Below are 20874 nucleotides of genomic sequence, written 5' to 3' on the forward strand. Positions count from 1 at the left end.
TAAAAATATATAAACACATAGGAACACATAGGAGTACATAAGAGCACGTAATTGACATTGAAATAATAAAAATAGGAGTACCTCCCATTTGAAGTGGTGGCTAAATGGAGTCAAATTGTCCTATTTATACTCACAATGAACAAAAGAATCATGGCACCAATTTAATTGAAAAAAAGTAATAATAATAATGAAAATTCACCTTAATATGTCAAACGTAAATAAATTTAAGAATATCTAAAACTTACAAGTTAAACATACTTAAAAGTACCATAATTAGCTATTAAAGAAGAGAAGCAATCATAATAAAGAGAGTCAAAATTCACCAGGGACTGAATTGTAAAAATTGAAAAACTTTTGGGGACAAAAATTATATTTTTTCAAAGTTCAGAGATCAAAATTAATTGAAAGATAAAGTTCAAGGACCAAAGTGCAATTAATTTAAGAGCCTAGGTGAAAGGAATTTAAAATGTTCTGGGCCACAATAAAAACTACTCCAAAGATCAGTGGTCAAAGTGCAAATCGTAACCAGATCTTCTTAAGAAAACAGACCACTGGGTCATTCTCTATTTTTTCCGGGCCGAAGGCCATTCGGCCCAAACGAAAGTTCAAGCTAAAATACCCAGACCAGCCCGTTTTGTTATAGCTCAAGCCCGACCAAAAAAATACATGGGCTCCAACCTCCTAGCCCACCCGAAACCCAAAAGAAATAAACACAGATCCATTCCAAAAAACCCAACAAAAAAAAAACTCTTGGCCCATCAGAGAAATAAACATTAGCCCAATTCTTTTTTTCTTTTTCCTCCCTTTTTCTTTCTTCTTCTTTCTTCTTCCTCACCGTCCATTTCTTCTTCTTCTTGCCTGGCCAGCTGAAGAAGTGGCCATGGCGGCCGCCGGTGGCGCCATTGCCGGTCGTCGGTGACTTCTCCGGTCGTCAAAATTTTTCAAAATGCACCTCTCCACTCCATTTTTCGCGTAGGTTTCATTTCCTGAGTTAATTTTTACAAAAGATGACCCGAAGGTGGGCGAAAAGCAAAAAGCCAGTCCAGTTTTTTTTTTATTTTTTAAAACACTATAATCTTCACCAAAAATCATAAAAATTATGCCAAAACCCTCCTTATAATTTCTACATTACAACTGTAATCTAAGTTGGACAAGAAAACAACATAAAAAGGCTAAATTAAGGCATAACAGTCCCTAAAATTCTTTTTGGCATTTTTTCAAACAATTAACATGCATTCACAGAAATCATCTTTTTCTTAATGTTTATTCATGGCTTTACCCCAAAATTTCAACAACACCAGCAGCAACAACAAGAAAACAGTAGGAACAACCAATAATACATGAATTCAACATGATAAAGAAAAAACGGGAAATAGTTCAATGGAAGTGTTGATACCTCTTATGACCTTAGTTAAAATTGTTGATGAAATTCCAATCTCCTCACGTCCGATTGCTTGCCTTCTTGTGTTTGATTCTGTGTGTGTATATTGGGAAAAGAGAGGGAGTCGAATGGAGCCTTTCTTTTGTGTTTTCTGAATTGAGAGGAAAGAAGGAGAGGGAGCCGAGAGATGTATTTTTCTCTTTTTTGAGCCAAAAAGTGGAGTGTTTCTTTTCTCCTTGTTCTCCCGTCTGTGAGAGAACCGAGAGATGTGTTGGGAGAAAAAGTGGAGAGTTAATTGAGGGGAAAAGGTGGGGAGTTGGTATTTTTCTTGTCCAAGGGATGGTCTCCCTGTGTCAGAGACGAAAGAGTACATATTTTTGAGCCCCAAAGCGCCGTTTTTTTTTCTTGTCAGTCCCACCCTCGAGAGAGTGAATTGAGGGAGTGTGTTTTGTATGTTACTTTTCTTTTCTTCTTTTCTTTTTTTTCTTTTTTTTATTTTCTAAACAAACCTGCAAAAAATAAGAAAATTGCACATTAAAATGTAAGAAAATAAATAAATTATTAAATAGAAAATTCTTGAGAAAATATTAAAAATTGACAAAAATTTGGTGTCTACACCTAGTTCATACTACACAACTGTTGAAAGTCAAACTGAGAATTGAACAAGGGTAAACGAATATATCCTGAAACTGAAGAAGAGGATGGTGTTGAGGTTGAAAATGAGGCAGAATCTGAGTCAAGTGATGATGGTGAAGGATTTCATGATAGTGAACATTTGAATTTATAAATTACTAATTATTCTAGAGTTTAAAATATATTTAAATAATTGATAATTACAATTCCAAATGCTTCTTAAACAATCCAAACAACTAAAATGCTTTGGATGAATTTCAAATCTTTTTATCAAATTCCTTATTATTAAAAGAGTATTTCTTTCTCGTACCTACAATAAAAACTCACTTGACACTAGCTCCTCCCGATTGGAAAAATTAATTGATGTTATACAAAAGTTTAATTTTGAGGGAATATATCTTAATATATTTCTAAAACTATGAGTAGGATATACCTGTGAGTTTCGGTCATCTCTTTTGATAAGGGTTTCTAGATCAATGAGACTTATAGTTTTGCCTTAAAACAAAGAGAAAAATTTCCTTTTCCGAACTTTTTTTTTAACATAAGTATTTTATTTATTTTAAGAAAATTTTGACAGATTTTCCCTTATAAATAGACGAATCTCCGTGCCAACAAACCCAAATTCAAGAAAAATATCACATGCTATCAAGCAACTGGTACAAGTGCACCATCTCCTGTCCATGCGAATTTCCCCTCGCATCTGTCTTGGAATTGCCCTTCCCTGATTGTTCTACTACAATAAATGGAGCCTAGGCCAGTTACGCAGACGATTTTTTAAGAAATCGGAGAGAAGGAAGACCTAATTTATCCAATCTGACTATTCCTCTTGCTAGCTGTGGCAGGCAACTTGGTTGATCATAAACCCTAATCAGGTCAAATGGGTTCAAAAGACCTTCATTAGCGAGTATGTCTGCCACCGTGTTTGCTTCTCTAAAGCTGTGAGAGAATTGCCCTGGACCCTCAGCCAGCTGCCATATTTGGAATACCTCTTTACGAATTTGCCACAGACACTGAAATCTGAGTTGCAATATGCCTATTAACACCAACGAGTCGGACTGTACTCAAACCTGTGTAAAGGCTTTCTGATCGCAAAGTCGGAGACCCGCTAACAAAGCCAATACCTCAGCAAGCAAACTGGTATCGACCCCCAGAAAAACTGAATATCCTACCAAAGCTCGACCATCTGAGGCCCGGAATACACCACCCCCGCCACTCGTTCCTGGGTTACACTTAGAACACCTGTCTGTATTAAGTGTCACCATCCCTGTACCTGCTGCCCGCCATCGGACAAGCCTGCACTGAAGCAAGGATGAGGGTTGGGAAAGACTTTCAAAAAATTGACCAAAAGTCCGTGGGAAACTATCCTTGTTAAACTTGTCCGCAACTGCCATAGCGACATCCTAGAAAATGCCATGACAAATATCTCCAGACGACAATCTGATCCCTTCCCAAAGCGCTATATTTCTTACCTTCCATATGTGCCAACAGATGAAACTCGGGAGAATAGAGACCACAAGCCATTTTTGGACCTCCGACTGCTTGGACAACCACCAAGCCATTGCTCTGTCACGCAACTGACCTCTAGGCAAACCTATTCCACAAACAGCCCCAAAGAAACCCCAAATCTCTTTCGCAAGTTGTCCCGATGCAAAAATATGCTCAATAGATTCCCCCATTGCCATATGGCAGCAGAAGCATTTTGACGGCAATTGGACCCCAAACTTATTCAAGATATCATCGAGCGGGAGTCCCTGCAGTAGTAAACGGAGCATAAAGAAAAATACTTTTAATGGGATCTGGGGATGCCAAGTGTGAGAGAAGAGCCATGAGGCATTCCGAGATTGCCTGACCTCCTAGAAGGCGGAAGATAACGAGAACTACCCGAATGTCGACGGCATCCACACCATCTCGTCCGTCCGCTCAGCCTCTGGGGGTGGCTGCTGCAATATCAGAGCCGTGATGTCCTTTAGGAAGTAGTAGGCAAGGAGCATTGAATTCCACCTTCCATGTACAAGGAAATCCTTGAATGTCAAGGTCCCGTGAACTTGAACTTTGTGGAAAAGAGCCTCATTACCCAACCAGTTGTCATACCAAAAATCACAAGTTCCCGCATTCACCAACCACCTCATGGAAAGTTCCGCTTGATGGCTCATATTAACCAGTCGTTTCTAGGTAGCCGATGCCCCCACATTGTACTCCACTTGACATGGGTGACAGGAACGACAATATTTTGCTAGCAGAAATTTGGCCCAGAAAGAAGTCCCCGTGTGGAACTTCCACCATAATTTCAAGGAGAAGGCCGTATACACGTCCCGGAGGAGGCAAAAACCTACTCCTCTCTCCTCCGTCGGGAAGCATAACTGATCCCATCAAATCCAATGATATTCCTTCTGCGAACTTAAACTGTATGTGATGCCTTATATTCCCACGGTAGGGTAGCATAGAAACTGGTTATTTATTTGGGTTAATTTTTTTTTCCATTTTCGTTGTTGACCTAATTTGCTTAATCATTTCCCCTGGAAACATACAAGAGACTAGACTACCAGATCAATTATAGTGTCAAAGTGAAGCCTCTCAAGTCTCTTCGTTCACCGTGAAGCTTGTGCAAGACGTTAAAATTTTGGGTAAACAACAAAAAAGCCCCCTGTGGTTAAGCAATCATACATAAAAGCCCCCTGTGGTTTCATATCATACCAGTCGATACCCCGTGGTTTGAATTAACCTGAAAAGTGGATGGAAATCGTCAAATTTTCGGTGTGTGTCTTAAACGAACTGCAAAGGCGCGTGCATATGCGAAAAACAGATTTCCACCACAAACTTTCACCTGATAAGCCTACTTTACCCTTCACTCTTTAATAATAAGAGACCAGCTTCCAAGTCTTCCGAGTCTTCATGTTCGGCCAAAATTGAAGATTGAAGGCAGCATTCAAAGCCTGTGCAAGTAATCAATCAAGCAGAGCTTGCAGGCTAGCAAAGGAATTGCAGGAAACAAAGCCTTAATGTAAAAATGTGAACTGTATCTGTATATATTCGGTCTGCAAATTCTGAAGGAAAAGTGCAGAAAGTACCCCAAGATGTCTTCCTCAAGCTCTCGACCAACAAGCGGGGGAAATGGAGGCAGAGGTCTTCGATACCAGTCTTGGCTATATAAACTGACCAGTCTTGGCAGAGGTCTTTCCCAAGTGGTCATTGGAGGCAGTCATATATATATGGCCACAGTTGCATGTAAACTCTAGTTCAATTCAAAGCATTGCCTTTTATAATTGCAAAATAAAAAAGATGTTAAAATTGAAAGCAAATATTCCTGGCAATATAAATCGTTTAATGCAAAGTTGATAATTCAACAAATAGCTGACGTTTATTTAATAGATTCTAACATCTTATTCAATATACAAGTTCATTTGCCCTTCTGGCCACCACGTAAACCCGAGAAATATCCTCGAGGATTTGCCTCAAATCCGGCTCTTGAAATGTATGAGCCACCACCACCAGGCATTTTCATATATCCACTGCCAGCACCAACACTGCCGTTGCCTTTAGACGAACCACTGCCACCGGAGCTTCCTTTCCCTCCTCCGTTGCCTCCACTGCCTTTGGCTCCTCCTCCAGAACTCCCACCTTGACCCATTTTGAAGTTGCTCTTTAGCTAACAAGTTTGAAACAATTCATATGCCAGTATAGCACTAAGCTGCTCGTGGGTGGATCATTATGCCAAGACTGGTCAGTTTATATAGGCAGAGGCTCTCGACCAACACTCCCATTTTTTCTTTGATTTTTTACTGCAAATCTTAACTTCCTTGTATTCTCTGTCGATCTTGATATTTGATTGAAATAACAATAAAAAATTTTGTTGAAAATTGGCTAGAAAAGGGGCTGCTCTATCTCTCTTTAGGGTTTTCTATTTCTTTCTCTCTCTCTTCGTTGGTTTCGATAGAATGAAAGTGCAAAATTACTTCTGCAATTTTTGCTTATATCAAAAGGGTATTTTCGTCTATTCACTCAGCTCCGTCTGTTTTGACGATTTCCGTCCACTTTTCAGGTTAATTCAAACCATGGGGTATTGACTGGTATGATATGAAACTACAGGGGGCTTTTATGTATGATTGCTTAACCACAGGGGACTTTTTTGTTGTTTACCCTAAAATTTTCGAGGTATCAAGTCGAATGATTGCAAGTTTAGGGACCATTCTACAACTAGATAAGAGATTTCTAGGAAGGGTTTGACAACTTGAAATGCATATAACTGTGATTTGAGTTAGCCTAATTCCTCAACAACATCTTATTTCACTTCTTGGGGCAATTCCTCAACAATTACCTAGAAGGTCCTCATACAATTGTCAATCCAAAGTTCGAAAACATCATATTTCATAACTTTCACTACATGATTTCAGCTTGAGAACTCATGCCAGTGTCCAAAAGCTCCATCAATGTCTTCTTCTTTCTTTTTTTTTTGCCCCGGATGAACTCTTTACCTTTTCAAATTAAAGTGTATTAGATTGTTGAGTTTTATTTTCTTTTTGTTTCCTTGATTTTTTCTTAACTTGGGCCAAACCTGAAATAAAAGGACTGTATTAGAATCCGCCCTATCAAAATTGAAAAGTAGAATATCCTTAATTCTTTGTAACAGCAATAATCCCAGAAAAAAAAAGTGATAGCAATAGCTTTTCATCATTTGTGATGTCCTTTGCTCATAACTCGTAAAGGGTAAACTTCCACAAAGTTTCGATGCGCTTTTGAGTACTTTTCCAATGTTCTACATGCAATATTCCTTTTGATGTTCCTTAGACGCCATGGAATGCTTAAATCCAGAAAATACGTGGAATTGGTAAATGTTATCATCCACTCTGACCTAGAGCTAGCTGGTTCTCGTATTTTTGGTTGATATTTTTTTTAATAATACCACTAAAACACCACCTGTTTAAAATACAGCGAAGAGGTTAAAGGTGGGATTGAATGTTTAAAAAATAGGGGTTTTGGTTGGTTTCTGCAGTGAAACCATCCCATATTGGCACTGCCCCTTTTCCTTTATAAGACTTAAAACTCACTCTAGAACCTTAGAAAAACTATCCAAGAACAAGTTTTTCTAATACCTATACGGCCTTTTTTTTTTTTTTTGTAGCAATGGTAATCATATAGGAAATCCAATGCAATTTAATACATCATTATTTTTGTCATTTTGGGCACTGATAATAATATTCGAGACTGATGATATATAAATTTTTGGGTGCAAAAGTGTCATAAATTGAAAATATTTGAAGCCTCACCATATTAATTAGTTATTTCAAAATGTATTTAGTAATCTTTGTGTATACTTTTTCATTTTTGAAAAGTAGAAAGTACTATTTCCTAGAAAAGCTTCTAATTTATGAAATTGAAGTACACTATTGTTCCATTTTTAATTTGGATTACTCTTAAATCTAAAGTTACATTTTTTTAATGTTTTTCAGTAGTGAAGGAGTGGTACTTAAGAAGCATTGAAGGGGTTAAGAAATTTGAACTTAGAACTTCTAATTCTTAAAGCAATCTAAAGTTACATATCTTTTCGTCCCTTCAATAACTTTTTTTGGTTTAAATAGTTTTATATTTCACCTCAATGAACTTTTGTTTCATGCTTGGTATTGTTGCAACGAATTGTCAAAGATGTTGCTTCATTTTAGCAGAGCAATTTCTAAGATAATGACATTACTAGTTATCGATGAAAACCAAGAAAAAACAAGCATAACAACCAATGTAGAAATCACCAGTCCCTTGATATATATGTGTGTTTGTGTATCTTTAAGGGAGTATTTTTTTTTTAATTCTCACTACATAAGTTTTTTAGTATTAGTTAAAGTTATCAAATATTACTAATATTTTGGGAATTTTTCCACGCGGTATACCTACTCTACTAATAAACAAATCCACAAACCCACCAACACAAATCTATCTCTTTTTTTAATTATTATTTTTTATTTTTACCAAAGCAACTTCTAATGTTGCAAAGCCAGAAAAGTTTGACCGAGATGTTTGACTGTAGTTCCATTCAAGATTCAAAGCCAAGTTCATGGCTGAAGTTTTTTTTTTTTTTAAGAAATTCTTTTTATTTATTCATGGAGAATATAACCAAATATTCCTCTTACATAATCCTCATTTTTCTAATTGAAGGTATCCCTATTCTTATATAACCAAAGTTCATGGCTGAAGTTATCATAACTTATTCTCTTTTTTTTTTTTTTTAACTGTGAAGTACCTGTCATAACTTATCCTTTTATTATCATTGTATAAATTTATAGTATACTTTTATAAGCATCTTACATTATAGTAGTTTTTAAATGGAAATTTTCAGTAAAAATAAAAGAAAGAAGTAAATAAAAGAACATATCTGACATGAAAAATATTCTGAATTGAGATCTTGCATAGAAAGTTCCTAAAAATACATAAAAAAGAAAACCCAAAAAACTGTAGAAAATTGTTCTTACAAATTTCTTAGTTCTGCATATATTCTTGACATTTCCCTCTTCAACATTCAACATATTTTATTTGCGGATAAGTATTTTCCTTGAAAATAAAGCAAATCCTCTTCACGATTTCTGAGTAATAAATCTCCAAATTAACAACAAATCCAAATATTGTACTCCATGAATGGACCACTTTGACTAGTTCCCTAGTTTACAACCCCTAATGAATGTGTGACACAAGTTATCAGAATGTTTCCTGTCAACATTAATTTCTTGACTTGTTAATTCTTAAACTTTAGGAGGATTAATTATTTGGTTTTGGAGGTTCTAGAATTATGTTTGTAATAATTTACACCATAACTTTGTATTATTTAAGTTGCTAAGGTTTACTTTTACCAGTTTGACTGCAACAAGGCAGAACAGAAAAAGTTACATACTTTTCCAGCTATGTGGTCTTATAGATGAAACGTCTGGTAATATTCAAGTCAGTCTTCTATATATGTCAGTTCATTTGTTGAATATTAGTTCCGTGTTAAAAAATTAACGTTCAAGATGCTATTCCCATGATGATTTAGAAACCAAGAAAGAAATTATTTGGATGGTGGGATAAGATTTGAATTTCTTCTTGGTTTTATTTCATGACCATCAACCCACATATAGGCAATATCGAGGACGTTTGATCTTTCATTCCTAGCAGTTTCTTTATTAAAAACAAAAAAAAAAACTATTTGATTAAATTGTTGAATCAGATGGAAATGTTTAGTTCACTTTGTTCTTCATTTAGGTTGAATTTGGCTTCTATAGATGCAATCCTATAGCCATCTGGAAATTTCACCTTTAAACACACCACTAGGGCTGTCAACGGACACGGACACGGACCTGGGCCCGGACCGGATTTGTCAAATTTATCCGGGTATGGGTAGGAATTTAATTCCGTTACCCGGACCCGGATCCGGATTCGTTTTGCCAAACAAAAAAACAGGTCGGATACGGAATATAGTATTCCGACCCGTATTGGACCCAGATCCAGATATAAATGGATTAATAATTTAAAAAATATATATTTATTAATATAATTTGATTAGGATGATGTATTTGAGTAATCAATATAATTGGACTCGGATCCTAATCAATATAATTTGATTAGGGTGATATATTTGAGTAAGGTTAATTTGATTTCTTTTCTTATTTGATTTTTTTTGTATTAGTTAAAAATTAGTTTATAAATATATGTTTTTTTCTCATTTTTGTTAGGAATTATAAATTTTGTTAGTTTTTTTTTCGGGTAGAGCCGGATTCGGATTCGGGACCCGTTGGATCCGGATCCGAAACATAGAGTAAAGACCCGTCGGGTAAATGGGTCGGATCTGGATCCGATATAGTGTACCGGGTCCGACTCTAGAATAATGAATTTCGGCCCGGACCCGACCCATTGACAAGTCTACACACCACCACACCATCTGAAATTTCACCTTTAAACACACCACACCACACCACCACACCATCACATAGTTATACACTTATACAGACATTTGCACCACCACTATGCCACACCATTGAAAAACCAAATGCAAAAGATACAAGAGAAAACAGGAAAAGATATAGAAATTTCCCACTTTTCATGTATAAATATTCCTCAAAAGAGGTGGCAAGGCATCAAACTGATTAAACGAGGTTGAGCATATAGAAAGGAGAGCAATTTGGGAGAGATGGCAGACCAGGAGAAAAGAGGCTATGGAGGAGAGGGAAGCAATGGCAAAGGTGGAAGCCTAATTCCAGCAAAGAAGAAGTCAGTGAAGCAAATGATGGCTGAGAAAATACTTGAAACTTCTTCCAAAGCTTTCAAGAATGACAAAAAGAAGATCAAGCCTAGAGATGATGAAGATGATGGTTAACGAAAAATTGTTTCTGTTGTTCTTTATTTGAGTGTTAGTCATAATCACATGTAAAATTCATATCAGTTGCTGCTTTAGTGTGTAAATTTAGGTAATTTGTTTAGTGTGTTCTAAGAAAACTAACGCACGAAGCAAAGGAACTAAATTTATGGACTGAAGTTTGCATTCCAGCCATGAATATTTTGATGTCATATACTATTTTTCTGGTGTTGTTGTTGTATTTAACAATTATATTCTGGCGAATGTATGACTTTTTTTCTTCCAGATTTTGTATAAAACTATTCTTTTAATAAAGTCTTCATGTTTTTCTACTTCCTCGAACTGAACTTTTCATAACAGTAGTGTCATATCCTTTCAAGATTGCTTTTTATTATTTTCCTTTAAAATTCCCTTTTATTATTCTCCTGCTTTTTTTTTCGTGTTAATTTGCTAGAACTATTGTGGATATCCATTATTTGGGGAAGCAAAAAGCATATGCACAGAGATTCCAGTAAGTACGATCATTCTGGTAAAAAAAATAATAAAAGATGCCGCTAGCATAAAAGTACCAGTACAAAGTACTTCAACTATCCAACAAACTTCTTTCCCATTTCCGAAACGTTGACTAACGATGTCCAAAGTTACTTGGGACAGCATAACCTGCGAAGCAACAAATTGAGAGGACAACAGAGAGACCAATGACCTTCAAGTCATACTGCCGTCGAGTCGTAGACAGGAGGATGAAAAAAGAAAAATTAAAAAAGGGTCTGCAGTTTGAACTTTGAACCCCAGTCAGTCAGAATATCTAATTTACCAACTAATAATAAAGAAAAAAAGGGAGAACAGCATAGAGATGCTTAACTTTGGATTAATTGAGATTGACCAAGATAGTTGGGAAGTAATCCTACACATGCATGGAATATGCAAGATGTAAAAGAATTTGAATTGCTATTTTCTCAAATTTTTGTAGCAAAATATACTATAGTAATTTGATATGTGTGAAATAAAAAGATAATTAGAAAATATATTGAAAAAATATAAAAAAAAATTTTGCAAAAAAATGACAATCCAAACAAGGCTAGTAATGTCTTGATTATGTAAATATTCAGTAGTTTACAAACCTTTTGTCAAAAATATTCAGTAGACCATGTTGACCTATTCTTTTGCAGATTGCTACTATATGTGCTTTTTTATAAGGTTGCAAATGAGTCAAATCGAATCGAGTTTTGGCCTAATCGAATCGAATCTTGACTTAGTTTTATTGAACTCAAACTCCAGTTGGACGAGCTGGCAATTTAAAACTCGAATTCGAGCTCGACTCGAGCCAGTTCGAGAACTAGCCAAGCTCGCGAACGGTTCGATTCATTTGCAGCTCTACTTTTTGGTGGATGGTCCCTCCCCCAACCCTAACCCCTACAATTTTTGGTGGGTTATTAGTTTGGAGATTCCAACAACTATTTACGGATTCCAATTAATTGCATACACTTCCAGTTTGGGAGAAATTGTGTGTTAAATTAGTTTCTAATGTTCATCCAAAACAAATGCCGTGCTTACAGTTTTTGATATTATATAAATTAAATACTATCAGAAATTTACCATCAAATTACCATCAATCAACCGTTTTAACTTTAAATGTCGGGTGCCCAATTTTTTAAGTTTGAAAAGTTTTTTTTTTAAGACATAAGCATAACTTTTGGTTGATACTCAAGAAGTTTGTACAAATTTGGTACATGACCAAATATACTCCCTAGTCTAGGAAAAACTCCTATGCACACTATTAACTACTACCTCTATGCATTTTTCAATTCACCTTACTCTTACTAACTTTCCTCCGCTCGACATAACTTCTTGAACTTCTGCACTTCTGTTACAGTCCCTTGAGTTTATGTGTCGATATTGAGAGTTTTTAGATGAAATGTGATGCAAATTATATCAAAATTGTGTTACCCGTGTACTAGACATATATATATATATATATATATATATATATGTATGTGTATGTATGTGTGTGTATGTGTGTGCGCACGTGCACACACACACACACACACACACACACACATATATATATATATATATATATATATATATATATATATATGTTTTCACACACACATATCGTGTGTGTGTCCATCTATGTTTTCAACGCATTCGATATTCAACCTCAAAGATACTTTGTTTACGGACTAACAAAAATATAACAATCCTCTTGATGATGTCCGAGTAATACATCTCCTGACACGTATATCGCAACATCTTACACCATGAATAGACCATTTTGACCAGTTCTCCTGGTCTCCAATTCTCAGGAATGGTAGCACAAATTGACCAGAATGTTTATTATTTTTTCCCGCTAATTGTCATAGTTAGGATGATTATTTACTTTGGAGGTTCAAGCAAATACGTTTGTGCTGATTTACACCACAAATTTTTTTTTTTTTTTACAATTTTATTATGTTTTCCAATTGAATTTTTACTTTTACCAAATTGACTTCAACGGACAGAGCAAAAGTTGCATATTTTACCAGCTATGTGGTCCAATACATAGATGAAATCTCTGGCAATATTTAAGTCGGTCTTGTTAAGCAGTTTCATTCGTTGAAAATTAGTTCCAATATAAAAATTCAATGTTCAAGATCCCATTCCTATGATCACTTAGAAATGAAGAAATATATTATCTGTATTGTGGGATGTGATTTGAATTTCTTATTGGTTTTCTCTCATTGCCATAAACCCGCAATAGGCACTGTCAAGGAGCTTTGATCATTCATTCCTAGTAATTTCTTTGCATAAAAATTATTTGATCAACTATTATTTGAATCAAAACCGCAAGACTTCATTCAATTTGTCATTCATATAGGTTGCATTTTGCCGCCGTGGTTTCACCGGCCACGCAATCCTGCAGAATTATGGAAATTTCACCCTTATGCACAAAATCCACACACCACCACATCATCACACCATCACACATACATAGTTACATGATTCATTTGCACCTCCACAGGACCATTGTGCCACAACGCCAAAAAACCAAATGTTAAAACGGAAGGAAGAAGAAGAAATGCTAAAGTAAAAAAGAAGAAACATTATAGAAATTTCCCATCTTCCCTGTATAAATACCTTCAGATTAGAAGTGGTCAGGCATCAAAACGAGATTAATCAAATTGCTAGAAAAGAGAGCATTTAGAGAGAGATGGCTGACCAGGAGAAAAGAGGCAAAGGAGGAGAAGGAGGCAAAGGTGGAAGCCTAATTCCAGCAAAGAAGAAGTCAGTAAAGCAAATGATAGCTGAGAAAATAGTTGAGTCTTCTTCCAAAGTTTTCAAGGATGATAAGAAGAAGATAAAGCCTAGAGATGATGAAGACAATGATTAATTAAACTTGTTTTTCTTGTAGTTTGTTTGTGTGTATTTATGGATTAAAGTTTGCAATTCAACGATGAATATTTTTTTGTGATATTACATCTTTCTATTAATCTTGTTGTATACTTGTATTATTGTCTGGTGAATGTATACTATTTCTTTTAAGGTGTTGTATGAATCTATTGTTTTAATAAAGTGTTCATATTTTCCTACTTCTTCGAACTGAACTTCCCTAATAGTAGTGTCATATCTTTCAAATTCCTTGTTATTCATTATCTCTCAGTTTTATTTTATTTTGTTTATTTGTTAAAAATATTATGGATCCCTTACATTTAGAGGAGAAAAAAACATATGTACAGAGATTCCCCTATGATCATTGTGGTAAAATAACAAGCATGCTACTAGCATAAAAGTAACATAGAAAGTATTTCAACTGACCAACAATCTGCTTTCCTATTCTGGTTGACCATCTTTGCCCAAAATTTCACATAGCCGGAAAAACAACAAATTGAAACGACAATAGAGAAGTCAATGAACTTTAGCTTAATGGAATGGAGCCAAAAACATGGTTGACGAGTATGAGGTCTTGAGTCAATTTAATTTACCAATACAGAAAACAAAAAAGCAAAAAGGGAGGACACCATAGAGATGCTGGATTTTGGATTAATTGAGATTGCACAAATCAATTGGGATGTAATTCGTTACGTTCATGGAATATGAGAGATTTAAAAAAAAAAAAAGGTATTCTCAGTTAAGCATATATTAAGCAGTATCATACCTTGTGTTGAAAACGTTACTTAAGACAACATCTGAGAAAAAACAAATTGAGAGGAGACAAATAAGTTTTGGCTCAATGGTATGAAGGTCTGACCATTGTTCACGAACTGAGGTCTCAAGTTTCAACCTAGTCATAATTCAATTTACCGGGAAAAAATAAAAGAAAGAAAAAAGGGAAGGACAACATGCTTTGATTTAGTGAGATTCAAAAGTTTATTGGGAAATAATCATATACATGCATGGAATATGCAAAACGTCAAAGAATAGTGATCTTAATTATGCGAATATTCAATCGTCTACCTTGTTAGGGAAAAACACCTCGAGAGAGTCCACCAAAGAGTCCAATATGTAAGTCAGAAACCCAATTCTGACTCAAAAGGTTAAGCTATTAGGTCTTAGACCCTTATTTACATATTAACCGATCTTTCTCTATCTCTCGGACAATGTGGGACACAATCCTTTACATATGAATCTAACAAATCTCTCCCTTCATGAGTAACCCTCACATTAAACCCAAATTTACAAACTCTTTTTTCGAGCCTACTTTAATACTTAATGCAAACCCACACTATCACTTAAAGTCACATCTTCTCCCAAACATGGACCCACTCTTCTTCAACATCCAAATTAGATTTTTTAGACCTCTGCTAACCCTTAGCTCCATCTCACACTAACCGAACCCCCGGCCAAACTCATGGCACACCTGGTCCAATACCAACCAAACTCCTTAGCACCTTGGTCCACCACCAAGAAGAGAATTTTTCACCGATCCAATTCCGAAAAGAATACACTTGTCCATGAGTAGCTCAATTTCATAACTTGAAACTCTGATACCAATTTATTAGGGAGAAATATCTCGAGAGAGTCCACGAAATAACCCAATATTTAAGTCAGGACCCAACTCTGACCCAAAAGTTTAAACTATTAGGTTTTGGACCCTTACTTACATATTAACTGTTTTTTCTCCATCTCTCGGACTATTGTGGGACACAATCCTTTACTCATGAATCTAACATACCTTTGTCAAGTAAATAGTCTGAAGTGCACTGCAAGTAATAGGTAATTCTTAGGCGGATGACATACTATATATACGTCTCGACGTTGGAAAATTCTCTACTTTTCTACTTATTCTACTACCAATATTATTTCATTTCATGTACAATTAATTATACATGTACTATCGAGTCTCGGGTCGGAACACTAAGGGGAGAGAGTAGTTTTATGAACAACGGCAGATACTATACAAAGATAGAAGTAGAATAATGGCTGATTAGGTGAAGGGATCCTGACAAAATACTTGAATCTTCAATCCAAAGCATTCAATGATGGCAAAAGGAAGATAAGGCCCAGAGATGATGAAGATGATGACTAATTAAACTTCATTTCCCCGAAGCTTTCTCGTGAGCTAGTCTCAATCATCTAAGCCTGTAGTGTCAATTGCTAATTATTTGTGTTAATTTAGATAATTAATTGTCTAGTATATTCTCCGGAAGTTAACCCACAAATACATGAATACTAAGTACAGTACACTAAATTCAGGGACTGATGTTTGCATTCGACCAATAATAAAATATTTTGTATGTTCATTTCAAGTCAGACCATATGGAAAGACTGCTGTATTTTCTACATGTCGTGTTGTATTGGGAGTGTTGGGTAGATGTTTTCTTTATAAAGGTATTATAAAGACGTATTACTTGACATCTTTTTCTAAATTCATACTCTTTTCCAACTTCCCAGTGCCGAACTGTACATCCTCCCAAAATTCCTTTTTCGTTTTTTTTTCCTTTTCTTTTTATTTGTTGGTTTCGTTAACTAGTGTCTGTTGAGCACTCGTTAAAAAGAATTTTAAATGTTAATTTTTTTTTGAAGAACTAATAATTAATTAGGAAAAATATCTGAATCCAAGATACAACAATTGCAATTGTATGTAATAATTGATTTTTGGTGGTAATATTATGGATCCCCAACCATTTGGAGGAAAGGAAAAAACAGCATATTCCTGTCTTTCAAACGGATTCCTATATGATCATTCATATAATTCTCACAAATATCCAACCCGGCTTTGTAGAAATGCCGGTTTAAACTATGTCAACTTAGCAGAGCTGCTTTCGAGCCCTAAACTTTGAATCATCTTGCCAAAAACAACGCGGCAAGACTAGTAAATAAAACACATAAAGGACAACATCGAGGTGCTAGGCTTTGGATTTATTGTGGATGGACGCATAGGTAAATTGAGAAGTAATTTTGTACATGCAGGCAATATGTTAGGTGGAACTAAAATTTTTTTAGGGGAGCAAACTCTAATTCAACTAAAATTTAAATATATAACTTGAAATACTATCAATTTTTTGTCAGGACAAAAGTTAAAATTTACACAAAATTTATTTAAAATTTTCAAATTTTCTAGGAAGAAAAACTTAATTTTTCATAAGTTCCGCCGCCCATGTGTTCAACGTTGTCACTTGAGGACATGCATAGTTGAAGGTGGGACCTCATGCACAACTCTACGTAAGACTTTTTCCATTTTCCTCTACATTAGTAGCTCTTGCATTCTGTTGGCAATGGACGTGTGGGGTTCTATGATTGTAAATTTCGATTAAAGGGTTTTTCTAAGAGATATCCTTAGAACATTCATTAATATATTTAGTATTTATCTAATTTATTATATATATACATATTAATAATTATTATTCTTTCTTACATTTATATACTTTTTCTGTTTAATCTTATTTATCTTTTCTTGTATTTATTTATTTTTTCTAATTAATATTTTATTTCTAAAAATATAACACCTAAAATATATTTTAACGAGAGTTCTATGGACACCCATTAGACAAATTGTCGATTAAATAGTTTAGTGTGACCACTAACAATCTAAATGTAGATAATAAGATAAATGTTGTCCCTCCTTTAAATTTGCGTCTCAAACTCAATCTCATCCATTCAACCCATAAATAATCTATTGGGTAATCACACTTGTGACTGAGTTATAAATATGACGGTACGGTAGAGAACACAGATCCTATAGTAAAATTTCTATTCCAAGCAACCGAAATTTCCAAAATGTTTAGTAAAGGTTTTTACCCAGTACGTATCATCTTTTTTGCCTCGTAAATCTTTTGGATATAGAAAAGAGGAATTCATCACTGAAATTTTTAGGGCTTTTTTTTTTGTACCAAAATATATTCTTGGCTGAAATTTTTGAGGGTTTTTTTTTTTTTTTTTTTGTAGAAATGTATGTTATAATAATGTGATGTGTGTAAGGTAAAACCGTAATAAAAAAATGTGTCAAATGAACATTTCAAAAGTGTTTTGTTTGAAAGGCTCATAATTCAAAGGGAAAGACTGCCAAATGTATAAAGAAAAAGTAATGTATAAAAGCAGTGTTACTCTCTTGTTAATTTCATTGCCAATAAAGCATAAATAGAAAAAGTAATGTCTTGGCCCCTCAAAAATATTAAACCATAAATGGCCTTTCTTTCCTCTTCGTCTAAATATCCTTAAAAAAAAAAAACTCGTAATCTGGAATGCAAATATATAAAGAAATGCAATAAAAAGGAAATACAATCTCATTACAATGTTATTTGTACTAAATCAAATTATAATTAAAATAAAAATAATAGTAGGCCTTCATTTTAATTTAGCAACAAAAAAAAAAAGAAGGATAAAAATGAATATTCATGATTTAATTAATTCCATTTTTATCTGCTTTATGTATTTTTCACAGGGACCTCAGACTAGGACACGTACTAAACTAATAATCCATCATCCATCAATCCGCAAAGGTCCAAAAAAAACTGCGACATCCATTAATCTCCTCTCAGCAATAATGGGCGCTGGTCATTGTTGAAAAGAATAGCATGTGGGGATATGAGTAAATTATTGAAAAGCTTTCTGGGCCCCAAATGAGACAAAATAGATGATGTAACAATTATGACGTCATAATTTCTGAATTTCAAGGCCTTTCCACTCTCTTGCTTTCTTGGATTATATGGGGTCATGGATCATCAAAAAAAAAAAAAAAAAAACAAAGAAAAGCACAGCTTTAAATTAAGTTACTCCAAGAAATAAAACCTGAACTCGATCTTTAGATCTGTTTTAAAAATCATCGAAGATTACCATTTTCAAATATTAAATTTGATATGAATATTTTGCAAAAAAAATAAATAAATAAAGTGTTTCACAAGAGCAAGGAATAGGATTTTTGGCCATCATTCAGCTCCAGGCTTTTGGATTTATATCTCGTGAAAAGGTTCCTCCTTTTGGGTAAGGTGGATTAGATGGAAAGAATTGACTATGACATGGACAAAGACAAAGTGCTTCTTTCTTTTTCTTTGGGAACTAAGCATGAAAGAAACAAAGAGAAAGGAAGAAAAGTATTAGCTTCCAGCAGCAAAGTACCCAACTGGATAGAATACAAAGCCATGTAAATAACTTATAGCCAGTCAATTTTTGTACCCAAAGCAAAACATGAAGGAAAACTGCACACGTTCAATGTAACTAAATTTTACATGGGTTGGCCCAGAGCATCGCGCATGCTTAAAGTGGGGAACACCCTGTCCCTCATGTCAGTTCATGCAGCACTCCACCTAAGTTTGCTTGCTGCACATTAAATTGGCCAAGCAAGACTAGTTATTCAAATGTTCACAAGAGCAATACCGCAGAAGAGGGCTACAGAGGAGTGACTTGAATTGCCAAAGTGAAGATGGACGAGGCCAAGAAGGATGGGGCTACCAGCAAGAAAACCTCTCTAGATCCTCCCAATAATGGCTCAGGAAAAGGAAACTCTGGCGGTGGAACCAGTAGAAATAAACAGACTTTGCCTCCTAAGAGAGGTACAGTGATAAAAAGGGTCCTGGGAATGGAATCCGATTCTTCAGGTAACTGAGGTGAATATCTGAATTTCTGACGTTTCATATGCCAGACAAGTACACACTACTCAAGCAATTCAATCTTACTGCTAGAAAGCCTAATTATGTTTTTATATCTGGGGACTAATACTCTGCTAGTTGATGATGTCGGAATATTTGGTACTTGTTGTGGGGATTGATTTATATTGGTGTAAAAAATTTGAATGGTTTTGTATTTACTAATAATCTTGCTCTGGTCACTCTATGGTAAACGCTTCCGAGGAGCCCTTATTTTTTCCTGTTGAAAGAGCGAAGAGGTCATCTTCCCCTTCATTTTTTCTGGGCAAAAGTCATTCTTTTTATTGATCAGCGTGTAATTTGTACAACAGTAGCCAAACACTTCAGCATCCCATCCTTATACAATTTCACTAATATCTACTGGAAGCGAAGCATGAAAATGGAAGTCCTAACTCAGCAGACAAAAGCACAATTTTCCTTGCTACATGGGACCTCACTCCAACTTGACACTATCTCACAAACAGAGGCAAGGACGGCCTCCACTATCGTTACTGCAGATACAGGAACTTGCTGGAAATTAGCGTGGTTACGGCTTCTCCAAAGATGATATACAAAAGCAACAAAAAGATATATCTCTTCACTTTATCACTGAATGAGTTTGCTTTCCAGTTTTGATTCATCCAACTAATTTCCATGGCTAAATAGTAGTGCCCTCTATATGTGAGACGCAGTCGTTGTAATTTCTGCCACATAGTTGCAGACACAATGCACTCAAAAAAAAAATGATCGGTGGACTCCGGAGCAACATGACAGAGTTCACATCGCTTGTCAGTCCGATACCCCAGCACACCAGACTATCTTTTGCTGCCAATTTTCTTTTACATGGTAGCCATGCTATAAACGAGTATTCTGGCACGTGTTCTTTTCCCCAAACTAGTTGTTTCCATTCTACTGCGCACTGCAGAAGTTCTAAGTAACTTTATAGCAGACTTTACTGTGTAAACTCCACTGCTGCCGCCTCTCCGAAAGACTTCATCAGGAGACTCAATCACAAGAACAAAGTGCCTTGGAGTTGCTTGTTGGAGCCTTTTGACTTCAGCAGTAACTTTCCTACCTCGGGGCCATATCCAATTGCTTGCTACCCTGTATACAAGCAGAGACGGGGTTTCCTTATTAAGCCCACAGCTGTATAGGAGGTTTTCCGGAGAAGGATTGGTATAAGGTTCCAATAAGAAGCCATGTGTTAAACCAGAAATTTGTTGTTGCACCATCTACAATTACATGCTGGCACTATGGCTGCACTAGTTCTCTTATTTTCAAGACCTTCCTCCATATCCAAGAACAATCTTGAGGAGCTTTTACTCCCCAAGCACAATCTTCTAGGCCATCTTCCTAATTAAAAGTGTGGACTTTTTTGAAGAGTTGAAGTATTTGAACATCGCATAAATTTGGGCCGTTGAATTGAATCTTGGAGTATTCAAGTTGTTTGACAATTAGGGGAAATAATTGGGGTTGAACAGAGATGTGAGAAAAAGCATCCTGGCGTG

The 20874-nt window shown here is 35.4% G+C and overlaps 1 protein-coding gene across 1 annotated transcript; it reads right to left on the reverse strand.

Annotated features, from left to right (window-relative positions):
- Window positions 1–2772: 2772 nt before the first annotated feature.
- On the reverse strand, window positions 2773–4167 carry LOC113714199 (uncharacterized). Its single transcript, XM_027237992.1, has 4 exons — window positions 3919–4167; window positions 3484–3765; window positions 3082–3414; window positions 2773–2982 (listed from the first exon to the last, which is right to left on the reverse strand). Exons 1-4 carry the CDS (start codon window positions 4165–4167, stop codon window positions 2773–2775), a joined length of 1074 nt encoding a protein of 357 aa, XP_027093793.1.
- Between the last annotated feature and the right edge of the window lie 16707 nt (window positions 4168–20874).

This window comes from Coffea arabica, chromosome 10c, assembly GCF_036785885.1.
Source record: "Coffea arabica cultivar ET-39 chromosome 10c, Coffea Arabica ET-39 HiFi, whole genome shotgun sequence".
Taxonomy (NCBI): Eukaryota; Viridiplantae; Streptophyta; class Magnoliopsida; order Gentianales; family Rubiaceae; genus Coffea; species Coffea arabica.

Coding starts and splice junctions, on each gene's coding strand:
- LOC113714199 (XM_027237992.1), bottom strand. CDS start 4,167: ATGAGCCATCAAGCGGAACTTTCCATGAGGTGGTTGGTGAATGCGGGA. Junction 3,766..3,918: donor CTGAGCGGACGGACGAGATG/GTGTGGATGCCG, acceptor TTACTACTGCAG/GGACTCCCGCTCGATGATAT. Junction 3,415..3,483: donor TCTGTTGGCACATATGGAAG/GTAAGAAATATA, acceptor GGCATTTTCTAG/GATGTCGCTATGGCAGTTGC.